The sequence below is a fragment of the Scheffersomyces amazonensis genome (genome assembly GCF_036850825.1).
Source record: "Scheffersomyces amazonensis strain UFMG-HMD-26.3 chromosome Unknown RJT21scaffold_4, whole genome shotgun sequence".
NCBI classification, from domain to species: Eukaryota; Fungi; Ascomycota; class Pichiomycetes; order Serinales; family Debaryomycetaceae; genus Scheffersomyces; species Scheffersomyces amazonensis.
In genome coordinates, this window is record NW_027042744.1 from 700,124 (window position 1) to 723,579 (window position 23,456).

Consider the following 23,456-nt stretch of genomic DNA (forward strand, 5'->3'; position numbering starts at 1 on the left):
CTATACCATGTGATCATAGGCGAACCGGGTTTAGGGTGCGGCCCACCCAAAAGCAAGCAAGGGTCGTGTCCCGTGCCTACCAAAAGGGTATTTTTCTTCCAGTTAAAATTCTTCTTTTTATAATGTGCAAACAGTTAGTATTGACCAAGCAGGCCAAGCAACGGGAGACAAATAGAGGATGGGTATGTTAAGCATAATTAAATTGAAATGGACATTATAACTAGAATAAGTACTAACCTTTAACAATAGCTTTAGATAACTACAGCGAACACATTAGACCGGAATTGGTCTCGTTTGACGATATAGATTATGATAACTTTCCTCAAGTAGATGCTGCTAGAAAATCATTTACTAGAGAACAATGGATAAGGTCATATGAATTAACGGTTACTCATGAAGCATTAAGAAAATGTAAACAATATCATCAACATGATGCTCAACAAAATTGTCGACCATTAATTTTAAAGTATATGAAGATGCTTGAAACTTATCCACTACAAGGATACTTGGGATACCAAAAGAATGATCCATCCAAGTAGAGAATGGATCCTGTAGCATAGACGACCAGTGGTCTCATCCATAGCATAAATATTACTTTCTATATATTATTATTATTATTATTATCATTATTATTATCATTATTTTATTATCAACTATGTTAGTGATTGTAGAAGTCATAGTAGTAGTCATACTGTATTATGATAGTAGCTTATATTGGATACTGTCTGCAGGAGCAGCGTAGTAGTAGTAGTAGTCGTCGTGTCCCGCCCATTCGCATTGGCGCCAGCCAATAATATCGAAATATTCCCCAATCCGATCGTTAACTATGGACCTCGCGCACTAACTATGAGCTCCCATAGTTAAGAGCCAATGAAGAAAAAAACAGTACCGAAAAATTTGTTGAAATTTAATGGTGAACCCATTAGTTTAACGTCTATAACCTCCAGTAAGATCAATTGCAATTGGACATGTTTCGTTTAGGTGCAACTCAAGTCGCCCGTACTACCGGGGCCAGGTATGTGTCAAGAAATAGAGGGAGAATTCTAGGAAAGACTGACTATTTAGTAGTATAGTATAGTCTAACTTAGAGTATCACCATATCAATAATAAATTACTAACAATTGTAGAAACTATGCCACTTTAAGAGAAATTGAAATGCGTCTTAAGTCTATTAAGAACATTGAAAAAATTACTAATACCATGAAAATCGTTGCATCCACTAGATTAAATAAAGCTCAAAGAGCTATGGCATCATCCAGAGTGTTCAACAAATCAGATTCTGAATTTTATGCTAATGCTGAACCAGAAACTCCTGAACAATCTAAAACTTTATTAGTTGTTGTATCTTCTGATAAAGGTTTATGTGGATCTATTCATTCTCAAATTTCTAAATCAGCTAGAAGAAGAGCTGCAGAATTAAATGGTGAAGTTGATATTGTTACTATTGGTGATAAAGTTAAAACTCAATTATTAAGAACTCATGGTGATAAATTAAAATTATCATTTAATGGTGTTGGTAAAGAAGCTCCAAACTTTACTGAAGTTTCATTAATTGCTGATGAAATTGCAACATTAGGCAAATACGATAATATTGAAGTTTTATACAATAAATTCCTTTCTGGTGTCTCATTTGAACCATCTAAATTCTCTGTATTTGCTGCTGAAGCTATTGAAAAGGCTCCAGGTTTAAGTAAATATGAATTAGAATCAGAAAATACTTCGGAAACTTTAGCTGAATTCTCATTAGCTAATTCTATTTTAGCTGCAATGGCTGAAGGTTATGCTTCTGAAGTTTCTGCTAGAAGAAATGCTATGGATAACGCTTCTAAGAATGCTGGTGAAATGATTAACTCTTTTACCATCTTATATAACAGAACCAGACAAGCCGTTATTACTAATGAATTAGTGGATATTATTACTGGTGCTTCATCCTTAGATTAAGCTCATACTCTTTTTATTTATTTCTTTTCATTATTTAGACTCAATAATGCTTTGAAACTTACAAAATATACGTTCATGATATAAAAATAATATAAGGGTAGATATGTATATGTATATGTATATGTATATATATAATAATAATAATAATAATAATGCAGATATTAAGACTGACTTTTCTTTTAATCAGCCTTAATAGTTCCAAAGATTTTTCTAACAAAAATCAATCCGGTGAATAATCCTATTGATCCAAATCCTAAACAGATAAGGAAACAGGCTAATCCCATATAACTAAAGTATAATAAACTACTAACAAAATCTTTAACATTTAAATAGAATGTAAAATAGTATACTGTATAAGCCATAATATACCATCCTATACTTGATCCTACTCGGAAACTAAGCCATTGCCAATTTGGATTATTATATACTGAAAGGGATATATATATGGCAATAATTGTTGATTCAGCAATAATTATTATAAGAATCATAGTAGTTATGAATAAGAATCCATACATATAATAAAATGTAGTCTTTTCTAACCATACACTATTAAATATGAATAATAATTCAACAAATACTACACCAAATGGTATTAATCCAAATACTAATACACTAGGTAATGGACTAAATAACCATGAATTATAACGATGTAATTTTCTGATTGGTTTACCTCCAAGTATATTAGAAGGATTCTCTTTAGTTGAAATTCGTTGATTAATGAGGAATGATTGAGGTGAAAATTTTCTTTTATTACCAATAATCCCTCCGATTATACCTAAGGGACATTCAATAATAAAGAATAATAATAATAGAACCACTATGGTTCCAAATGGAATAGCAGATGATGATTCTTTAGCCCATACAAAAAAGTTTAAAAAGAATACTACTGTCAATATAAATGTCGGTAAGAAACTTCCGAATAATAATGACAATTTAGTAACTGCTGGTAATGGATATTCATGATTAATATTATCATTCTTTAAAAATTTATAAAGGATAATACCAGCATATGAACTAACAAATCCTGAAATGACAAAGAAGAATATGGAGATTGAGATTACGGCACCTTCATGATTATTAAAGAATGTACTAGAACTTTTGGCTCCTGGGATAAAGAATTTAGAATTAATAACAAATATTACAATAACTCCAATCAATGCCACCACAACTTGAATTCCTGCTGCTACTAAAGTAGTTAAGGGAATAACATATGATGGAGATTTATAAATCTCCGATATAAGAGATTTCCAATTGGCTGGTTCTTCAGCACTTCCAGTAGACAGAGATGATGATAAATCTTTCTTAAGTGTTCTTAAAAGGACAAGGGTAGCAATTAATGTCAATAAAAACAATAATACTACTGAATTTGTGAATGATAACCAATGAATATGATGATTTTTATTATTTGATTCATTTTCATAATATAAATCCCACCTTGAATCATAATCAATTGAATTATCTTCTCTCCAATATACTGAATAAGTATAAGGAATTATAACTTTTTGTTTTTGTAATTCTCCTCCTTTATTCTTTTTAACCGATATAGCAAAATTTTCATAATCCTTTGATGAACCAGGACATTGTTCATTACTAACTGATTTAGGGTATACTTCAAATCCTACAATTGAATATTTCCCATTACCTTCAGAATGATATCTAATTACCATCATGACATGATTATATATATAAGCCATATTACTATCTACGAATCCCAATGGGAATCCAGCAGCATAATATTTCTTATTCTTATTATTGGAAACAAAAGTAGTAGCTCCAGGTAAGGAATCAATTGTCCAATGAACAACATATCCTTTCCTAATAAGACTATCAGCACGTTGTAAACCAGTTTCACGAGATATTAAATCACATAATCTCATACATGGCATATCAACACCAAATCGTAATTCATAATTGGATTCCCAAATTCGATCACCTCTTAAGATTTCTCCAAGTGATAAATGTCTTGCACGAGCATTCAGTCCTGGCGGACATACAAATGGTAAATTATAATATGAATACGGTAATTGAGTATTATCTGATTCTATTTTATTAAGTAGTAAGTCAACTGTATCTCCCTTACTATAAACAGACTTGGAAAATCCCCAATTGAATCCGTATGCTAGCGATGAATACGCTATAAGCTGAATAGCAATGAGCCACCGAGATATATGAATTTGAATGTACATATTATGAATCGCGCGAGTTAATGCGTGAGATCGACGAGCACGACTTTTTCGTCAATGAACAACTTCGTTCTGGTTAGTTGTCTCACTTTAGCGATAGTGAGCTGTTGATTATCCACAGTAGTTTTCCACCAAAACAAACTATCACCAAAATTTTTTTTATTATTATCAATTCAGTGTTAGAAGCGTTGCACAGTTACGTGAATGCAATGCAACAAAATTTACCAAAGGGGTATATAGACGAAAGAATGGTATAACTAACTGATCACGAGATATCTGACGATACTACTGTTACTAACAACAAATGTATAATTATGTTGAATTTTAGTCGTGATTCATGTGTTGGTAAATATATCGACTGTAGCCGAATTTGTTTGTGTAACGGTTTCTGGGTCGTGCGTGTGGCCACGTAATTACGGACTAAGGAAAGCTGTGATAGTGTGAGTTTGTTAGACAGTGGGTTTATAGGGACTGTATAGAGTATGTGCAGGGTACGTGTACGCAGTGTATGTTGTCGGTGATTTAGTGTACTGTGGTCGTGTCTTGTGATCTACTCTACCTAACCACTATTACTGTAAACAAACTGTAAACAAACTGTAAACACTCCCCACACTACACTGTCCACACTGTATACACATTGGGCTCATGTACACACTGGACACATGTGCTACACTGTACACGGTCTGGCTACACCACTTTTAACTCTCATTGTAATTCATCCCTTCCTCTTCTATTATAAAAGCTCTATTGTTATGCGAATCTAATCACTTTGCGTCGCCTACGCGGCTCTTGGCCTACAAAGGCGTAGTAGCTCTGGTTACTCATCTGCATTATGCGTGTATTGCAGAATTATATACTTGTTATGGCAAGTTTAAGCCTACTACTAAGTGGTGAGGCTAACATATCCTTTATATGTAACTACCCTACTCTATTACTTATTTATTACCCCTACTTCTCCTTTAACGATTCCATAGCTTCGCGAATCAAATAATTCCCCTTAGGATCTAAATTCAAGGCAATAGTAAACTCTCGAATAGCTTGAAATTTATCGCCTTGAATATTATATAGTTGACCTAAAAGGAAATGTACACTAGCCTCTTGAGGAGCTAATTCCTTAAGGATTTCAAAACTTTTTAAAGCTGGAGTGAATTGTTGCATTGAGAATAATAATTGAGCCTTTTTAAAAATTGGTAATGGATTTAAAGGTTGTAATTTATTAGCCAATTCATATTGTTTAAGAGCAAGAGTTTTCTTATTTTGTTTCTCTAATACCATTCCAATACAACAAATTAATATTATATTAATTGGATTAATTGATACTGCCTTTCGAAAATGATAATCAGCCTTTTGATAATCTCCTAAATTAATATATACCATTCCAATACCATATAATGCATTATAATGACGATTATCCTTTAATAAACTAATTCGGAAATTTTCTAATGCCATTTCATAATTATCATTACCAAAATATTCATGACCTTTTAAAGTATAAGCATAAGTAAAATCTTCATTAATTTTAATTGCTTTATTAAAACATTTAATGGCTTCATCAGGTTCACGAATTAATGAAAATAAATTACCTATAGTACACCAAGTTATAGCACTTTCTTTATCTAAATCATATAGTTCATTAGCTAAATATGATAATTCAACTTTTCGATGTAAATGCCATAATAATGTCGAATAATATTCCATATCTTCTAATCTTGTTCTATCTAATTTTCTTAATTTAATGAAATAATATTCACTTTGTTTATAATTAATTATTTCATAATTTAATCTCCCTAATTTACTCAATACCCAGGGAGTTTCCTTTTCATTTTCTGATAACAGTTCAAGTAATCTTATTCCCTTATAACAATCATATTTGCTCATACATTTAAATGCTTTAGCAAAAATAATATATAGTCCTGCCAAATATTTCTCACTCTTGGCAATCTCCTTATTAAGGATAATTTGATTATTACTTGATGATGCACCTCCATTGCTATTAATAACCTCAATGGTCGAACTGGATGTATTTCTTTTCAAATTGGATCGAACGTTGGACTTCTTGCCTGGAGTTTCAAGCACTTTGGAATTGCTGTTATTACTAATATTATTGCTATTATTGCTATTAGTGTTGTTATTGCTATTGCTATTGTTATTGCTATTGTTGTTGTTGGTACTACTAGAGCCACTGCCTGGCAAAGAAGTCAATCGAGACGTTATACGTGAATATGTGCTCTCTCTTTTCGTAGATTTCTTATCATTACTACTGCCTCCAAATGCATCTGTATTAGGGAATATAGGTTTTGTAAACTCAAATGAATTAGAACTTGTATTTAAATTAGATTTCCGTAGTGGAGCATCAGGAACAGCTGTAGGTTTAATTCGAGGGGTTGAAAGATTGGCAAATGTATCATCTTGATGAATTACAGGAGTCTCAGTATTAGAAAATGGATTAGTGAAATGATCAGTATATTCTGTCATAGATTCTTCATTATTAGTATTGGTAGTAGTAGACAAATTAGGTTGTAACTTAAAGATGGATTTGACTCTGACTTTGACTCCCAACTTACATAGCTGTTGAAATGCTTCAAAATCAAATTGATTAAATCTTAAGGCCTGACTATAATTCAATGCACTATTCTTTATATCATTAATACCTCCATATAAATCACCAAGTAAATGATAAATCAGTGATGTATCGGGCTGCATGGATCTTTGGAACTCATAATTAAACTTCTGATAACTTGTCAGTACTTCAGATTCATTATACATCCCACTAACTTTAGTTAATTGAAATATTCCTTCTTTATAAGTCTTTAATTTCATACAACATTGACCAAAGAGGTAAGCACAAGCGAGACTTATATCCATAAATTGTCCATTATTAATTAATTTACTATAACAAGATTTGAATTTACCCTGTTTAAATAATGTAAGACAATATAAATATATGGAATCCGGATTGTGGGGGTCCATGGCAATAAGTCTTTCACTAGAGAATTCGGCATTACCATAGTTAAAACTATCTAAACTATGAATACAAAGGGATCGGAGATACTGTTGAACATACTGGGGTTCCGAGGGTCCGGGCATATCGCCCTCGAGACTCGTCATATCTGAATTCAATAGTTCTAAGTGATGATTATAACACTTTTTGGTGGATTAGTTTACTTTTGTACTGTTGATATTTGACACTTTTAAATGTTTACTTTATAAGGGTTTTGTGTGCGGTCACGTGAATGTGCCCGGAATACCGTATACATTACCACCGGAAGTCAAAATAATACATTACAAAGAAGATATAAAAGAAGAATAAATTAAATTAATCGAATTAAATTAAATTAAATAAACGTAGAAAATTAGTATAGCATAGTTATAGTCAATCATCGTTTGGCCTTGATGACAAAACTGTGATTACCGGTACCATCACTTGAATAAGCCATTAACTTTTCTCCGGCCAATTTCTTACGGGATCCACTTAAGATTCGGCCATTACTATTGGAAAAGATAGACTTGGGGGTTGTAGTATTGGTGGTAGTATTTGTATTTATTGTGCTATTTGTTGTTGATGATGAGTCATTGGTTAATGTTGATCCGGTAGTGACATCAGGAAAGAAATCCGAGGCGGTTCTCAGACCGGGAGTGGTGGCAGTAGTAGGAGATGATGAAGCATTACCGGATTTGGGAGATAATAAACCGGATGCCAATAAATAAGGAGAAGCAAAACCTCCACTAAGTGAGCTATGACCAGGACCGGAAGTTGAACTTGTACCACCTACATGAGGAGTTGAAGGAGTCTTTGGAGTTGTACCTTTAGAAGATGTATCTAAAGATAATTTAGGAGGATGTATAGAAGTATCAGCCGTAGAATCATCATTATGAGATCTACCTGAATCTACTGAAGTTGCAAAATCATTTGTTGTATCATTTAAAAATTGATTAAAATCATCAGATACAGTACTACCTCGTTGAAATCCTTGAGCTCGTAATTCTTCATCTTTAAGTTTAGTTTCTTCTCGAGCTCTAGCTAATAATTCTTGAGCTTTAGATAAACTAACCGTTGGAGTAGAACAACTACTAACTACTGGAACACTATCATCAATATCAATAGTAGCAGACATTAAAGCTTTCATCCATCCTCTTAATTCATCTTCTGATTCAACCGCAAAATAATGAGTCTTTGGTTGAGTAAATGTTAATCCTTTTTTAAATCCAGGAGCTGGAGGTACTAATTTAAAACAATAACTTCCTGAAAATGTTGAAGAAGCTATTAAAGCCGTATATTTATCAGATCTTTCGGAGAATTCATCAGTTTCAGTACTAATTGGTATAACCTTATGAGCTGTTATATCAATTAACCCCTTTTCTCGTTTATCTTTAAGTGAAGCAAAGTATGATAATCGAGTTCCATGTAAAGTAAAATATCTTGATCTCCATGATAAGGCGTTACCTGATTTCTTTGACATCCATCCACTATAAGATGCAGATTTTATTGCTTCATCTGGTGATATCTCTCTTATACCTTCAGTAAAAGCTGAAGTTTTCAGTTTTCTTGAGGCAGTAATATTCTTTAAATTTTGAGCTGATACAGTACGTAAACCTTTTAATCTTGAAGGAATTGGACCGGGAGAATCTGAGGCTGATCTCCTTTCATCTCTACCAAAAGTTAAATCTGGTTTACTATAAGTTGGAGTTGAACCAGATTTGCCTTTCTTAGGAGATAATTGAACATTATCAATATCTACAATAGTTAAATCAGATGGAGAATCAGCTCGATTAGGAATTGATCCATTAAGATTATTTCTTCTAGGTGAATATGGAGTTGGAGCTGAAGGTACATTATCTTGTTTAAGATTAACTGGAGATGTTAAAGTTAATTTAGGTAAATCTCCCTTAGGAGTTTGAGATCCTGCTAAATTATTAGTTCTATTAGTATTCAAAGGTTTTTCTTCACTTACTGATAAAAATGAGAATAAGGAAGAATGTCTTTTATGATGATTATTATTTGATGAACTAGAATTTCCTCTTCCATGTCCATTACCTGATACTTGAGAACCAGATTTTTTATGATTACTCATTACTGATTGTTCATATACACTTGAACTTGGCCTACTTAATTGAAGTAAACTTGAAGCATGAGATCTAGTACGATAAATCCCATGATCTTGAGGAGTTGGAGCCATAAGTACTGGACCACTACCAAATTTATATGCTTCATTCATTGGACTATCAGTTGGAGGTTGAGGAGCCTTTCTAGGAGATGTAAATAAATTACTATTTAAATCATCAATAAAACTAAGATTTTCCATAGATTGAGATCTTTTACGTTGATGATTTTTATAAAAACTATTAGTACTGGTAGAAGTAGTTAAGGGAGCTGAAGGCATTAATTTAGTATCAAATTCTTTACTTTTAGAATAAGGAGTAACATTAGGACTTTGAAAATCATCTTCTGAATTTGAAGAGGCCGTATCTTCGATTTTTGTAGGAGGAACAGGAGGAGCTTTAATTTTAGATTTACCACCTTTTTCAGATAATTCCTTTAATTTTTCAATTTCCTTATAAATTTCAAATCTAGTACCAAATGAGTCAATATCCAACTCTTTTAAATGAGCCAAATCAAGTTCAAATAGAATGGCTCCAGTAATCTTATGTCTGGCGAATTTACCGGCTATTTCCAAATCAAATCCTAATACAAGAGAGAAATATGATGATACTTGTTGAGGAGTCCATTTATAAGCTTCATGAGGGTTTAAATCTTCAGTTCTAGTGGAATTTGCAAGGGGTTCAGGACTATTATTTTTTATATCCAATTGTTCAACTGAATCAGTAATTTGATTGACTTTTAAAATAGGAGTTCCGAGTCCAGAACTGGATCCATTATTAGTATTATTTGAATTATTTATAGTTGAATTTGTACTATTCCCACTGGCTACACGTCTTGATCGAGACCTTAATAAAGATTTATCAGGATTTGTTGGTTGTTGAAGAATTTGAGTAAAAGATTTCGGATAAAGTCCGACTTCATTAGTTAGAAGGTTTTTTCCCATAAACCATCCATCATTATATTCACTATCATCGGCAAGTACTTCGACTTTATCACCGACTTTAAGGGAGAGTTCGTCTCCGAGTCGAGCATTAAATTGTTTAATGGAGATGTACACTGAGCCAGAAGTCATTTTATTTTTGTTGTATATGAACTTGTGCTTCTGTTGTGTCTGATTAGATATATATGTATTTGTATATGTGTCTGTCTGTTTGAGTGTGTGTATAAGTGAGTGTGTGTGAGCGTATGTCTTACGTTATATGCTTTGTTTAAATGTCTCTGGTTGTGGTTTTGTCTGTGGTTGTGTCTGTTTTCTGGTGGTATCTTTCGTTTAGGACAACAAAAGACATTTGCTTAAAAAAATAATCTGTTACAAATACGAAGCGGATGCGACATGTGACAGACAGAATGTCGTGCTGTCACCGTTGGAATGTCTACAATCTACTGTTACAATGTTACCTATCTCTACATCATCTTGTGTCATGGGGTGTTACTATAGGCTCCTACTATATACTACTACAATGTACTACTATGATAAACTACAATGCTGTCATTATAATATTATATGTATTGTTCACTTGTACTTGAACTTGTTCTTCCCACTATGTTCAATGTCTTCGTCTGCTCGTCTCAGTGTGGCAGCCGTGTGTTTGACGTGCATTCTCATTTCTTTTTTATCTGAAATTGCGCGACATTGTCTGGGCCTCACACGACATCTCTGATGACGCATGGAGCTTAAACCTTTTGCCTCCTTACCGCAGTATGGACCCTCACTGCAGTACTTAACTTAACACTTAGTAACTGTACAGACTACTGTAAGACTAAATGTAGTACTATATAGTATGACTATAGTAATATAGTAGTTCTATACTACACGGATTTCCTCAATCTCTTGTGCACTCCCGTACTGAATCTTAAACTCTCTATCACACTATTAATCTCTATTATCATGTGAAACACTCTATATAAGCTAACTAAGTAATTTAGCTCATAACTAACTCATAACCATCACTAACACTATTCATTCATTACTTCTACTACCAATTACAACTAATCAATTCTACTACCACTAATAATTATCTATCTATACTATGTATACTTTGTATACTTCCGACTTTCTCCTTTGTAGCATCACATGACCCCGACCACATGAGCTGCCCCACTCAATATCAATCTACTCCATTGTCCTTCTTCCTACTTAAATCTATTCCTCTATCATCATCTAATTTACCTATTTGCTCATCTCTAACTCGCTAAAAATCACTAAGTAAACCATTAGAATATCCAAACTAGAAAAATATCTCCGTTTCAGGCATATTTGTACTCTACAATACTACAAATAACTTAACTCACAATGCCACCACCACCTACCCCAGATCCCACCAGTCTGTCCGGTAACCGTACCGACCCTGAACAACCAACAGAACTTCGACCACCTCCACAACAGTCACTACCAGAACATCCACCACCACCGCCACCTCCTCCACCTCCTCGAGGTATACCCCCAATCAATGATCGTATTCATCGATTCCACACTTATATCCCTACTGAACGTGAGCCTAGAGCCTCTGGTTCTGGTTCTGGTTCTGGTTCCAGCTCCAGCTCTTTGATACGTATATCGCCACCATTTCGCTCCCTACCTCCCATAGGTACCCCTACTACTGCACCTTGGCTAGATGCTGAACCATCCCGAGTCAGATTCAGACAAGATAGACGATTCCGAGAAGCAATGGTCAATGCTCGATTACAGTCATTTCGGAATTTCATTGGTCTTGCTGATTCTACTGAGTCCAACAATATAGATGACTTTTTACAGGCCCTCTCATTTGCCAATACTCCTCTGGAAGTACGAGAAATTCGACTGGCTATTATTGGTGAATCTGATTATGATAATGATCATAATGATGACGATACTAGTGGAGATGATGAAGAGGATTTGGATTATACTGAAGCGGATTATAGTCATATTGATGATGATGATAATGAACTCATTGAAGAAGAAGATGCTATTGGACGAGCCAACTTCTATGCCTCTTTCCGTCCCAGTGCTGATCATCGTCGGTTTAATTTTGAACCTCCTGATATTGGAGAAAGAGATACTACTATTACAGGTCGAGATTTTAGTCAAGTATTAAGTGAACGATATTTACTTTCATCAGCTAGACAATCTACATCTTTAAGACCTCCAAGCCCCTCTACAGTTCAGATTGCTACACGAGCAGCAGCAGCTCTTCATGATGCCTATTCATTCAACGATGGAATGAATACCTACGATAATGACAATGATAATGACAATGATGATGATGACAATTATTTACTATTCCCTGAATCATCTTCTGACTTAAGACGACAGAATGCCATTCATCTGAGGCAAGCAAATCCTAATTACGATCCAGAAATTGGACAAGTGATTATCCCCAAAGGTAAGGGAACAACAGGCCTGAAAGAGTCTCCTAGTAGGAATAACGGTAAGCAAGATGACCAGAATTGGAGACGCCAGATTGAGTGTGAAGCTCGTATACTTGAACAGAAAATATCCGCCTACTTACGTACAAGCTTACCTAATAGGATTAGTAGTTTATTGTTTCCTATGGACCTCTCCACTAAATATTCATATTTATTTGCTCCAGTAGTTGATGGACATCGATCTAGTACCACTAATGTTAGTGATTTGGGTGAACCTATCCCTAATCTAGAGCAACGTATGGATGTGTACTTGAAAAGAAGAAGATTGGGACTATTATGGACAAACACTGTTCCAACCAAGTCCGTCAAGAAGAGGAAAGCTAAGACTAGTACTCAGAAATCGGAGTCATTCAAAAAGCAAAAGGTTGGCCCTGATACAAGTGATACTACTATTGAATCATCACAGTGCACAGCAGCAGAACAATTCCATGACTTCAAAAGTAAACCCATAGACTATGTAACAAGTCATGATAAGGATAAGATAATTGATGTTCAATTCAGTTCATATTTCCAATCGGGACTACGATATACGGTGACGCTTGATCCGGAACAAACACGAGGGTGTGAATGTGATATTGTTCTTTCTAACATTGACTATACCAACAAGACCATAGATGGATCATTCTTATGGGGAAACTACCCCAACATTGATATAAAGTGTCAGATTGTTAACTTTACCAAATTCTTCTGTGGTATCAATGGTCTGTTTTATTACAATAACTACATCAAGAGTCACTTCATTCGCCGTAAGTTGAATATCTTGGAGAAGCTTCTTAAGGATCCTCAATTACATTGGCCAGGACCAGGTCCAAGACCTGGAGCTATATGTCCGGCTCCTTTATCAATACCTATGGATGGAGACATTGTGGACTTTAAAGCCAATGACTTACGGTTCCTCTCGTCTCTGAAACCTGGCGACAATGTGGTTCATAAACATTCTTCATCATCTAAACTTAAATCCAGTCGAGTACGTTTACAAGTATTGGAATGGATGAAACTTCAACCTTTAGCACAATTCAAGCAGACATTCTTACTTAATTACCTCCGCAATTTACGCAACAATTTACTCAGCTTCTCCATTAACAATGTACCTAAAGTCGATAAGTCAGAAGTGAACTATTTGTATCAAGCATTCAAGCGTAACTTAAGAGAAATCCAATCGGACTTCTACTATGTTGAGAATGAATTGAAGTCCATGGTATGCACATCTTCATCATTCAATATGCTTTCTGAAACTGATAATGATGATGATGTTGACGATGACTATATACATGAACATACCAAATTCACATTGGCTCGTCAAAGAGAATTAGTCAATTACTGTCCTACCAGTACCAGAAAACTTCGTGAGCTTGAAGACTGGGAACGCACCTTGGCACATCGATTATGTGAACAGGTTACTGAGGATGAATCCGCCAGTCTCCTCAATATCCAATTGAATTACATTCTCTTCACTATGCGTGTGGATGTATCGAAGTACTTGGAGAGTTGTATCACTTATCTCTTGAACCATTGTGAGAGTCAGAACGGTTATGCCGACAACTACAAGCGTGTTCTTGAGAGAGTCGTCAAGGAAGAATTGGTGTCTAAGAATTCTACCCGTGATGTAGCTACTTTGTTATGCTCCATCAACCGGAAGTCGGGCCAGTTACAGATCCATAACTCATTACCATATCTTCACTACAAGGATGTGGTAGGTAAGATTGTTCAATCTACATTATCTCGAGTAGAGGATTCTATAGGAGCCACGAGAATCTACTCTGACTTTGATGACTTCCCCGCCGATCAGCGTGCTACTTTACCCAAAAGCTTTGGAGATCTCCCGCGCGACTTTGATCCTCATCGTCCTACTAAGTCGTGTATGTTATCTGGAAGCATTAAACGTCATAGTTCTGATTGGGAAGTAGCCAGTGGTAATCCTACATTTGGCATTGTTTAGTGTGTATGTACAAGTTTGTATTTAATGTGTGTGTATATGTACTTAACGTATTTGTGTATATGTACTTAACGTATTTATGAATAATATATACTTAAAATCGTATATCACCATATCCCCCATCCACTACGTCCTTCAAGTCTGTCCTTTCTCTTCTTATTAAAGAAATCTTTCTTACATTCCTTGTAGGCATCAAAGAAATCCTGACACACGGTTCGATCCTCCTGATTTCTCAATATACAATTTAGCGATGCCTGTCTACTTTCTTCGCACGGATCATAAAATTTCGATGGCTCCTTCATGGTCCACCGATATTTGTGACGATGATTTTCAGGATTGTCAGGATAGAATTTAAACTTGTCTACTCCACCTTTGGTGAAGTCCACCTTCTCCTTTTCCTTCTCCACAATGTCTGATTCATCATTACTGACAATTTTTGTAGGAATTGGTGTGGTTTGCGGATCAACCGCATCCGATGTTACTTCAGTATTATCCGATGGCCTTCGTGTCATATTGTGGTGTCCTTATGAGCCTCTGTTTAAAGGTTTGACCGTCATTTTCTGCTCAGTTGAGTAGTTTTATGATTTTTGGCAGTATCGCAACCTGTAATAAAAATTTTGCAGGTTCAATTTTTCAGAAGAGGCATCTCTTTAGTCTTAGTCAGACACTATATAGTGGCCAGTAAGTCAGTAAGTAATAGTAGAGATGTCTGAAAATCCGGCTGTTACGTTTCTCGGTCTGTCAGACAGTGATGTGGCTAAATGTCAGCGTTGTAAACAAGAAAATGCCGTACTAATCACTCGAAAGGAACCTTTCTGTAAGGCATGCTTCATCCGATTCATTAGAGGAAAGCAACGGAAACAGATGCAAGATGATAAATATAAGGTGAAATATGGAGCTTTGATAGAAAAACTTGGAACCCAACGTGTTTTGTTGGCGTTATCTGGTGGTGAGTCATCATTGGTCCTTTTAGATGTCATGGCATCATTACTTCAAGAACAGTATGAAGCTCATAAAGGTAAACAGGGATTTGAATTGGTGATATTGAATCTTAATGAGTTTGAATTGAATAGTTTGAATAAAAGAATATCGGATATATTGCCCGAACTTGTCAAACGATATGAACCTGTACCTATTCATTATAAAGTATTGGACTTAAATTCATACATTCTTGATGATTCAATACTTGAAAAGATTATTTTACATGATGATTTCACGGGAATTACTTTACCATATACCGCCCAAACTAAATATACTTTATTTGATATCTTAAAACTATGTCCCAACAAGTCATCTATTGAAGATTTATTGACAATAATCTATCAAGATTTAATTGCAAGAACAGCATATATTGAAGGATGTCAAACCATAATATATGGTCATAGTATGACCAGAATTGCCAATGAAATCATTGCTTTAACTGTCAAGGGAAGAGGTTCCACCATCTATCAAGCTATAGCTGATCATACAATAGCATATAATGATAAAGAATTACAAATCTTATTCCCTCTTAGAGATGTATTGTATGCTGAGATACTAGCATATGCCAAATTGACTGGACTAGATGAGTCTGTATTGGTATCTACCATTCCTAAATCCAAAATCAATAAGAACTTGACTATTCGTGATTTAACTACTCGATATTTCAGTCAACTAGATGCCACAGGTTATGCATCCACAGCATCAACAGTTGTTAAAACTGGTGAAAAACTTGGAGCTCCCAAGGTTGATGATAATGTTGGTACTGTCGCTCATTGTCAGATCTGTGGTATTGAGATCTATCAAGATCCTGGTGATTGGTTAAGAAATATTACAGTTAATAAGGCTGCACCAGTTGAGACTGAACAAGATCATGAGAATCTCCAGTTATATAAGGATTCTGTGGGTGTATCATCACAATCTACAGAAGTTCCTCATGGTAATCCACTAAACATATGTTATGGGTGTATTGTTACATTAGGTGGAGTTAAGCAGGAGTCAGGGTTTATATGGCCTACGAACAATACTTCCCCTATTGCAACTCAACAGTATATAGTCGATAGTGATAGAGAGAAACAGCGAGTTCTTGATGAGTTTGTATTAACAGACGATGAGGGTGAGGATGAGGGTGAGTAAACGGATCTCAGTATAGAGTCTATAGTCTATAGTACAGGATATAGTACAGTATATAACACACTATACAACTCACTATACAACTCACTATACAACTCACTATATAAACATCAATACAGTTAGAATACCCCTATTATAGTGTAATACCTACAGGTTATCCTACAGTATATAGAAAGTAATTGCTGAAGGATTTATAACGCTAATTCTCAAATTTGCAGCTAAATTTTTGCGCTCTCGCTACGCACTCAGGTGGGCGGGCCGCGAGACATCTCTCCAGTGAAGACAGTACAGTACAGTAGTTAAGAGACAACTAACTCAATTGCTCCCCACAGTAACCGTGATATATCTCCACTGTAACTCAGTATGTACTCGCCGGCTCTCTTCCCAGCCAACTTGTATACCCTATGGAATCAGGACCAGAACCGTAAAGCGGTGTCAGTGTCATCTGGTAGTGACAAATCAGTATCAGCGTCCACTACCTCGAGCTCCATCATGGGCTCTATCACTACCAACAGTAATCGACCTCCGACAGCCGAACAGATATTGATAGAAGAGAGGAAACAATCTCGACTATTGTTTGCTCCACCCTTACAGGCATATTCAGCAGAGGTTCCAGGAGCCAATGCTGCTGAATTGGAGTTCACTATTCAATCAACTAATTTGTTACCAGGGTATCGTAATGTTCGAAAATTTGTCACCACTACACCATTAATCCAGCTGAAAATAGATCAATTGACAAGAATCAGAATGACCGGTTATTTGTCGATACGACCTATTGGGATCAATAAGACGTTGGAGCAAATCGATTATGAGAATGCTAGGCTGTATGCCTATGATGAAGACGGAGAAGGAGATGATCATGATCATGGCCATAACCATTCATATGGTAATGCAGCAGCAGAGAATTCTCATAATCATGTCGATATCCAAGAGCAGCTAGTGCATGATCAAGAGGATTTGGATGCTAATATAGTGGATGGTGATGCTGATGCTGATGATGATTATGAGGTGGAAGAAGAAGAAGAAGAAGGAGAAGGACAAGGACAAGGAGACGCAGAAGAGCAAGTGGATGATACAAATCGCAGATACTTCCTGCATCGTCTAGAACTGGTGCTGATGCCACTTGATGATGAAGGGTTTATGGCTGATGAGGTGGAGTATCAAGATGATCATAGTTTAAGTGCCGATTATGTGATTAATTCTGCCGCTACTTTTGCTACCAGTATGAATAACACTGGTCGTAGCATAATTACCAATACTACAACTATTGCTAGTTCTATTAGTCCTATACAATCACGATTAATTCGGGATGAAAATGATGAAGAGTATGAAACTTCCATGGTGGTAGAAGGTAATTAGGTACTAAAATTTTTCTTGATTAGTTAATTAATTAATTATTTAGTTAGTTATATACATAGATTAGGTATGTTGATGTAATTGAAAGGGTTTGATTTCATCAACTTTAGCTGTCTGTAAGTGGAGTGCAGGTACCATCCATTTACCACATGAACATCGAGAGCCCCTCCAGGAGTAACCTCCTACTTTGGCCTGACACTTGGGGCACTGAAACTTACCCTCTATATTTCCGAGCGCAAGTTCATCTTTCATCCAGTTTAACGGTTCAATGAGGAAGAAATGACTACAACTGGATGCTGCTGATTGAACACTGATGATACGTCTGGAATTAGGGGCTGTCTTAATGAACTGTGACTGGCGGGAGTCGAGGTCGGGTATGTCGTGGAGTTCAATGTGTGATGACTTGGCTAATGTCTGACGACACCGTTTGCATCGGAGATCAGATTGTGTCTGTGTATTTTGTGGCTCTGTTTCTGTTTCTATTTCTGTTTCTCTCTCTGTCTCTGTTTCTGCTTCAAGTTCAGTGTCTGATGTGAACTGAAACATATTCAAATCTCGGACTGTCTGGCCCGATGGGTCTTGCTTAAGGGCCAACTCAATGCGATACTGTCTATACACCGGCTTTTGCATAGCTCCCTCTGTACTCAAGCCTATTGTCTCATACACTTTCAACTGCTGTAAAAATGACTGATTGGGTTCTATCACAGCCCCTTCAAACTTCCTTCGTATGGCATACAACGACTGATCCATTGTCAACTTGTAGTACTTCATAAGATATGCCATCACCACAATGACGGATCGGGATGAGCCCTGGGCACAATGAACTAACACAGTAGATTTGCTAGTGACTATGGCTGAATGCATGAAGGCCAATGCCTCATCAAAATGATCAAGTATGTTACTGGTTTCTTCATCAGTAATGTCAATCTGCTTATGGGTATAAGGCGATGAGGTGTAAGTAGATTGGTGCGGTATGGGCCCAGATATGACACTTAAAATGTGGGTAATACTATGAGAAGCATGGAGATCTTCTTCTTGGTTGAGAGGCTCTATTGAAGACAAGTATATGCCACCTAGAATCCTCGCTAGCATTATGTGGTGGATAGAGTATAGTGATAGTTAAGAGATGAGTCGGTAAATTAATTTTTCAGGCTGCGAATACTGAGACTGAGGCTCAAAGCCCGACCACAGATCGTTAAACATAGCGAAGGTGAAGTAGGTGAGAATAATGACGATAGTGCAATGAATGATATTAATGATGAGTTCAATGTAGTCGGTTTTGTTGAAGTTCAGTAATTCTATTTCAAATAAGTTTAGAATGCTCGACAAATTCAGTAAATTTAATGTTGGTACTACCGATATATTTGCGCAGGTTAGTTAAAGCATTGCCGGACTCCGATGTCCGACCCTTAAGCACAAATGACACCATTACAACACTATAACCATAATATAACATACAAAGGCATGGCAAGATATATTCGTATGACTTCGGAGTTTAATATCAGCCGAATTACTCGAAGTAGTCACAAATGTGGGGGTGCCCCACTGGAAGAATTAAACAGTTTACGCTCAATTATGGGACCACTCCGAGAAAACTCACAGAACGATTGGTGAACCCTACAAACCTTATTTTGATCCGACAGACAAAAATAATTCTGGACCGAGAAAGAAGGAAACTGAAACTGTAATTGTAAATATATCTGTAACTGGAAGTATACGGTAAGACTTGGCCGTAGGAAAGAGATACGGCCTTAGTTAAAAAAAAAAGAAAATTGTCTGATCAAATTTTCTGGGGTACCGTTTAGTTTGTTAAAGTTGTTAGTAAAAGAATTAAACCATTTGTCAACTACGCGGCATTGGCACTAAACGGAACCAAATAGAAAGAACAATAATGGAAACAAACCATATTTACAGATTATATCACAGTCTACAGAAAACCACGCATCGGCACAAGCAAATTTATCCACAGTGTACATACTAATAAAATTACAATAGGACAATTGAAATTGGCACTATTAGTGATCCGAGAAAATCCAACGACACGACTTTCTCCAGACTTATTCTTTGTGAGAGTGGATTATTTACTTAACAATGAACACAAAGCTTTGTACGAATGTACAAATATACATGTACTCTGTGATATTGATTAGTTATTCACTTACTTTTTGTCTGCCTAACAGTCCATCTGAGTCTAACCTGCAAAAAGCCACTGGAAATTTTTCGCTGTTTTTTTCTCACTCCGAAATCTGGGGAAAGTGCAATATTTAATTGGAGGATCCGGCTAATATTATTTTTTATCCATACAGGATTTTGTGAGTGTGTTACTGAGTGTAGACTCTGTTACAATGACTGAGTGATGAGCAAGGAGAGAGTAAAGAATGGTTTTGAATGTCGGATCCCAATATCATTATGGAGTACGGGGTTACGCATATATATAATTATATATGTACAATAAATGTGATTTTATTAATGTAGAAAAAAAGTATATATGCAATTAAAACGAACTCTATTATGGTATAAGGTGTACAGTGTAGAGGCTGGATATTAAGGTCCGAGGATATGTATGGATATAAACTAGAATTGGGCTTGGTACACGCACACGACGTAATTTGGCTTAACTATGCAAAGGTCCGTTAGATTCCGAGGTCACTGCATAGTGACCATTTTCGGAAGTTGTGATTGGATTAGACGTAACCTGTAAATTCAGACACTTTTTTTTTGTTCGAGGTAAATATTAAATGATGGATGGATCAGACATATCTATGATACCGACGGACTTGTTCGAAAGGAATTAATATATGAAAATATATAAATAACAATCCCCCTGCTGTTTTTTCATCTCAAATTTTATTGAAGACCTCTTAATACCCTTCTTTTATTTGAATTATTTATTTACTTAATTTCGTAATTGGTCGGTAACTTATTAAACATGTCAGCTTTAAAATCAATTCAACGTTCATCTAACGTTGCCAGAAGAACTTTATTACAAACCAGAACCTATGCTACTGCCGAACCAACCTTGAAGGCTAGATTAGAAGAAATCTTACCTCAAAAGGCTGAAGAAATCAAGCAATTAAAGAAGGAATATGGTAAAACCGTATGTATATTTTTACTAACTCGTAAATCCAGGCAAGACAGTAAGAATTGAATTGTTCATATAATTCAATTATGCTTGTTGTTCAATATTTCGAAAGTCGGATAAAACTACATTTGAGAGTGTTAGACGATGTAATTGTCTATTTGGTTAATTAAGCTCAATAAGGCAATTGTACTCGTTGGTCTTATTCAATTAAGTGGACTAAGTGGACCAGGTGGATTGGTCGGACCAGTGGCATATCATATGCCTAATTGACCTGTGCAATTCCATCATCTCGGCATGCACGAGATAGCAGTCGTGAAAAAAGTCCGAACCTGGAAAAAAATGTCCGAAAAGTCAGTGAAAATTTAAACATTTAAAATTAAATTTTTCGGGGCCATGGCTCGTTCTTTTTTTTTGACTGTGAAACATGAGTATTTCCGATGTATAATTTCCAACCGGTACCGAATTCCGATTTTCAAGTATTGAATAGACAATTGTCTGAAATGTCTGAAATATTGTAAGTAAGTAAGTAAGTAATACTAACTCAATTCTTTCAGGTTATTGGTGAAGTTCTCTTAGAACAAGCCTATGGTGGTATGAGAGGTATTAAAGGTTTAGTCTGGGAAGGTTCCGTTTTGGATCCAATTGAAGGAATTAGATTCAGAGGTAGAACCATTCCAGACATTCAAAAAGAATTACCAAAGGCTCCAGGTGGTGAAGAACCATTACCAGAAGCTTTATTCTGGTTATTATTAACTGGAGAAGTTCCATCTGAAGCTCAAACCAGAGCTTTATCTGAAGAATTGGCTGCTAGATCTGCTTTACCAAAGCATGTTGAAGAATTAATTGACAGATCTCCATCTCATTTACATCCAATGGCTCAATTCTCTATTGCTGTTACTGCTTTAGAATCTGAATCTCAATTTGCTAAGGCTTATGCTAAGGGTGTTAACAAGTCTGAATACTGGAAATACACTTATGAAGATTCTATTGAATTATTAGCTAAATTACCAAACATTGCTGCTAGAATTTACAGAAATGTTTTCCATGATGGTAAATTACCAGCTGAAATTGATCCTAAATTAGATTATGGTGCTAACTTGGCTAATTTATTAGGTTTCAGTGGTAACTCTGAATTCACTGAATTACTTAGATTATACTTGACCATTCATTCTGATCATGAAGGTGGTAATGTTTCAGCTCATACCACCCATTTAGTTGGTTCTGCCTTATCATCTCCATTCTTATCTTTAGCTGCTGGTTTGAATGGTTTGGCTGGTCCATTACATGGTAGAGCCAATCAAGAAGTATTAGAATGGTTATTCAAATTAAGAGAAGAATTACATGGTGATTATTCTAAGGAAAACATTGAAAAATACTTGTGGGAAACTCTTAATGCCGGTAGAGTTGTTCCAGGTTATGGTCATGCCGTTTTAAGAAAGACTGATCCAAGATATACTGCTCAAAGAGAATTTGCTCTTAAGCACATGCCAGACTATGAATTATTCAAGTTGGTTTCCAACATTTATGAAGTTGCTCCAGGTGTTCTTACCAAGCATGGTAAGACCAAGAACCCATGGCCAAATGTGGACTCCCATTCCGGTGTTTTATTACAATACTACGGATTAACTGAAGAATCTTTCTATACTGTTCTTTTCGGTGTTTCAAGAGCCTTTGGTGTCTTACCACAATTAATTCTCGATAGAGGTGTTGGTTTACCAATTGAAAGACCAAAGTCATTCTCTACTGAAAAGTACATTGAATTAGTCAAGTCTATTGCCAAGAACTAGATGTGACTGTACTGGCCTTTTTATACTACCTAGCCTATATCTATAGTGTATAGATCTATATGCCTATAGTATTAGTTTTATGGGGTCTATACTTTGTCTATATAGTCTATGGTCTATATATGTCTATATTTATTTATACATTATGTCTGTTTATATATGTCTATTTATTTATATTATGTCTGATATTATTATTAGTATATGTCTTTTATGTAAAGTCTGTCTGTCTGTCTGTCTGACCATTCATAATACATACATCCCGTATGCTCACTGTCCCGATTTTTTTGTGTGCTCGCCGGCTAGTAATACCGCTGAAAAATTTCACTATCAACACTACTCCACTACAACTTCTCTACAAACTCCACCATACCAACCAATGCTAACGGTAAACGTACGGAGATACTTGTCCGTATCACGCCTACGTGCCTCTACAGCTCCCAACTTTACCAACACACTACATCTCCCGAAAACAGCGTTCGGACCCAAAATCCCGAAGGGTAATGACAGAGATCACCTCATCAAGACTTCGAGTCAGGACTTGTACCAGTGGCAATCA

The 23,456-nt window shown here is 35.8% G+C and overlaps 12 protein-coding genes across 12 annotated transcripts; 7 read left to right on the plus strand and 5 right to left on the minus strand. All coding sequences in view use genetic code 12, as the record gives it.

Annotated features, from left to right (window-relative positions):
* Positions 1-124: 124 nt before the first annotated feature.
* Positions 125-647, plus strand: RJT21DRAFT_121115 (uncharacterized protein). The gene is made up of 2 exons (XM_064881976.1): positions 125-182; positions 250-647. Exons 1-2 carry the CDS (start codon positions 179-181, stop codon positions 537-539), a joined length of 294 nt encoding a protein of 97 aa, XP_064737819.1. The 5' UTR covers positions 125-178; the 3' UTR covers positions 540-647.
* A 272-nt stretch (positions 648-919) lies between these two features.
* On the plus strand, positions 920-2,113 carry ATP3 (F1F0 ATP synthase subunit gamma). The gene is made up of 2 exons (XM_064881977.1): positions 920-1,015; positions 1,128-2,113. The coding sequence occupies exons 1-2, from the start codon at positions 969-971 to the stop codon at positions 1,939-1,941; spliced, it is 861 nt and encodes a 286-aa protein (XP_064737820.1). The 5' UTR covers positions 920-968; the 3' UTR covers positions 1,942-2,113.
* On the minus strand, positions 2,052-4,454 carry RJT21DRAFT_41937 (uncharacterized protein). The gene has a single exon (XM_064884498.1). It carries the CDS (start codon positions 4,125-4,127, stop codon positions 2,121-2,123), a length of 2,007 nt encoding a protein of 668 aa, XP_064737821.1. The 5' UTR covers positions 4,128-4,454; the 3' UTR covers positions 2,052-2,120.
* A 618-nt stretch (positions 4,455-5,072) lies between these two features.
* CDC27 (anaphase promoting complex subunit) lies at positions 5,073-7,381 on the minus strand (the record flags this gene model as incomplete). Its single annotated transcript, XM_064883025.1, has 2 exons — positions 5,073-7,187; positions 7,328-7,381. The coding sequence occupies 2 exons, from the start codon at positions 7,379-7,381 to the stop codon at positions 5,073-5,075; spliced, it is 2,169 nt and encodes a 722-aa protein (XP_064737822.1).
* BOI2 (Boi2p) lies at positions 7,337-10,485 on the minus strand. The gene has a single exon (XM_064881978.1). It carries the CDS (start codon positions 10,295-10,297, stop codon positions 7,502-7,504), a length of 2,796 nt encoding a protein of 931 aa, XP_064737823.1. The 5' UTR covers positions 10,298-10,485; the 3' UTR covers positions 7,337-7,501.
* Positions 10,486-10,650: 165 nt separating this feature from the next.
* Positions 10,651-11,342, plus strand: RJT21DRAFT_121121 (uncharacterized protein). Its single transcript, XM_064881979.1, has one exon. The coding sequence runs from the start codon at positions 10,686-10,688 to the stop codon at positions 10,884-10,886; it is 201 nt and encodes a 66-aa protein (XP_064737824.1). The 5' UTR covers positions 10,651-10,685; the 3' UTR covers positions 10,887-11,342.
* Positions 11,321-14,575, plus strand: RJT21DRAFT_121122 (uncharacterized protein). Its single transcript, XM_064881980.1, has one exon. It carries the CDS (start codon positions 11,519-11,521, stop codon positions 14,567-14,569), a length of 3,051 nt encoding a protein of 1,016 aa, XP_064737825.1. The 5' UTR covers positions 11,321-11,518; the 3' UTR covers positions 14,570-14,575.
* RJT21DRAFT_121123 (uncharacterized protein) lies at positions 14,576-15,115 on the minus strand. Its single transcript, XM_064881981.1, has one exon. It carries the CDS (start codon positions 15,076-15,078, stop codon positions 14,674-14,676), a length of 405 nt encoding a protein of 134 aa, XP_064737826.1. The 5' UTR covers positions 15,079-15,115; the 3' UTR covers positions 14,576-14,673.
* Positions 15,116-15,175: 60 nt separating this feature from the next.
* On the plus strand, positions 15,176-16,861 carry NCS2 (Ncs2p). The gene has a single exon (XM_064884501.1). It carries the CDS (start codon positions 15,272-15,274, stop codon positions 16,679-16,681), a length of 1,410 nt encoding a protein of 469 aa, XP_064737827.1. The 5' UTR covers positions 15,176-15,271; the 3' UTR covers positions 16,682-16,861.
* Positions 16,862-18,067, plus strand: RJT21DRAFT_41956 (uncharacterized protein). The gene has a single exon (XM_064884499.1). It carries the CDS (start codon positions 17,042-17,044, stop codon positions 18,035-18,037), a length of 996 nt encoding a protein of 331 aa, XP_064737828.1. The 5' UTR covers positions 16,862-17,041; the 3' UTR covers positions 18,038-18,067.
* YVH1 (tyrosine protein phosphatase) lies at positions 18,068-19,290 on the minus strand. Its single transcript, XM_064884500.1, has one exon. The coding sequence runs from the start codon at positions 19,124-19,126 to the stop codon at positions 18,098-18,100; it is 1,029 nt and encodes a 342-aa protein (XP_064737829.1). The 5' UTR covers positions 19,127-19,290; the 3' UTR covers positions 18,068-18,097.
* A 1,519-nt stretch (positions 19,291-20,809) lies between these two features.
* Positions 20,810-23,103, plus strand: CIT1 (citrate (Si)-synthase). Its single transcript, XM_064881982.1, has 2 exons — positions 20,810-21,131; positions 21,671-23,103. The coding sequence occupies exons 1-2, from the start codon at positions 20,964-20,966 to the stop codon at positions 22,901-22,903; spliced, it is 1,401 nt and encodes a 466-aa protein (XP_064737830.1). The 5' UTR covers positions 20,810-20,963; the 3' UTR covers positions 22,904-23,103.
* Positions 23,104-23,456: the final 353 nt, after the last annotated feature.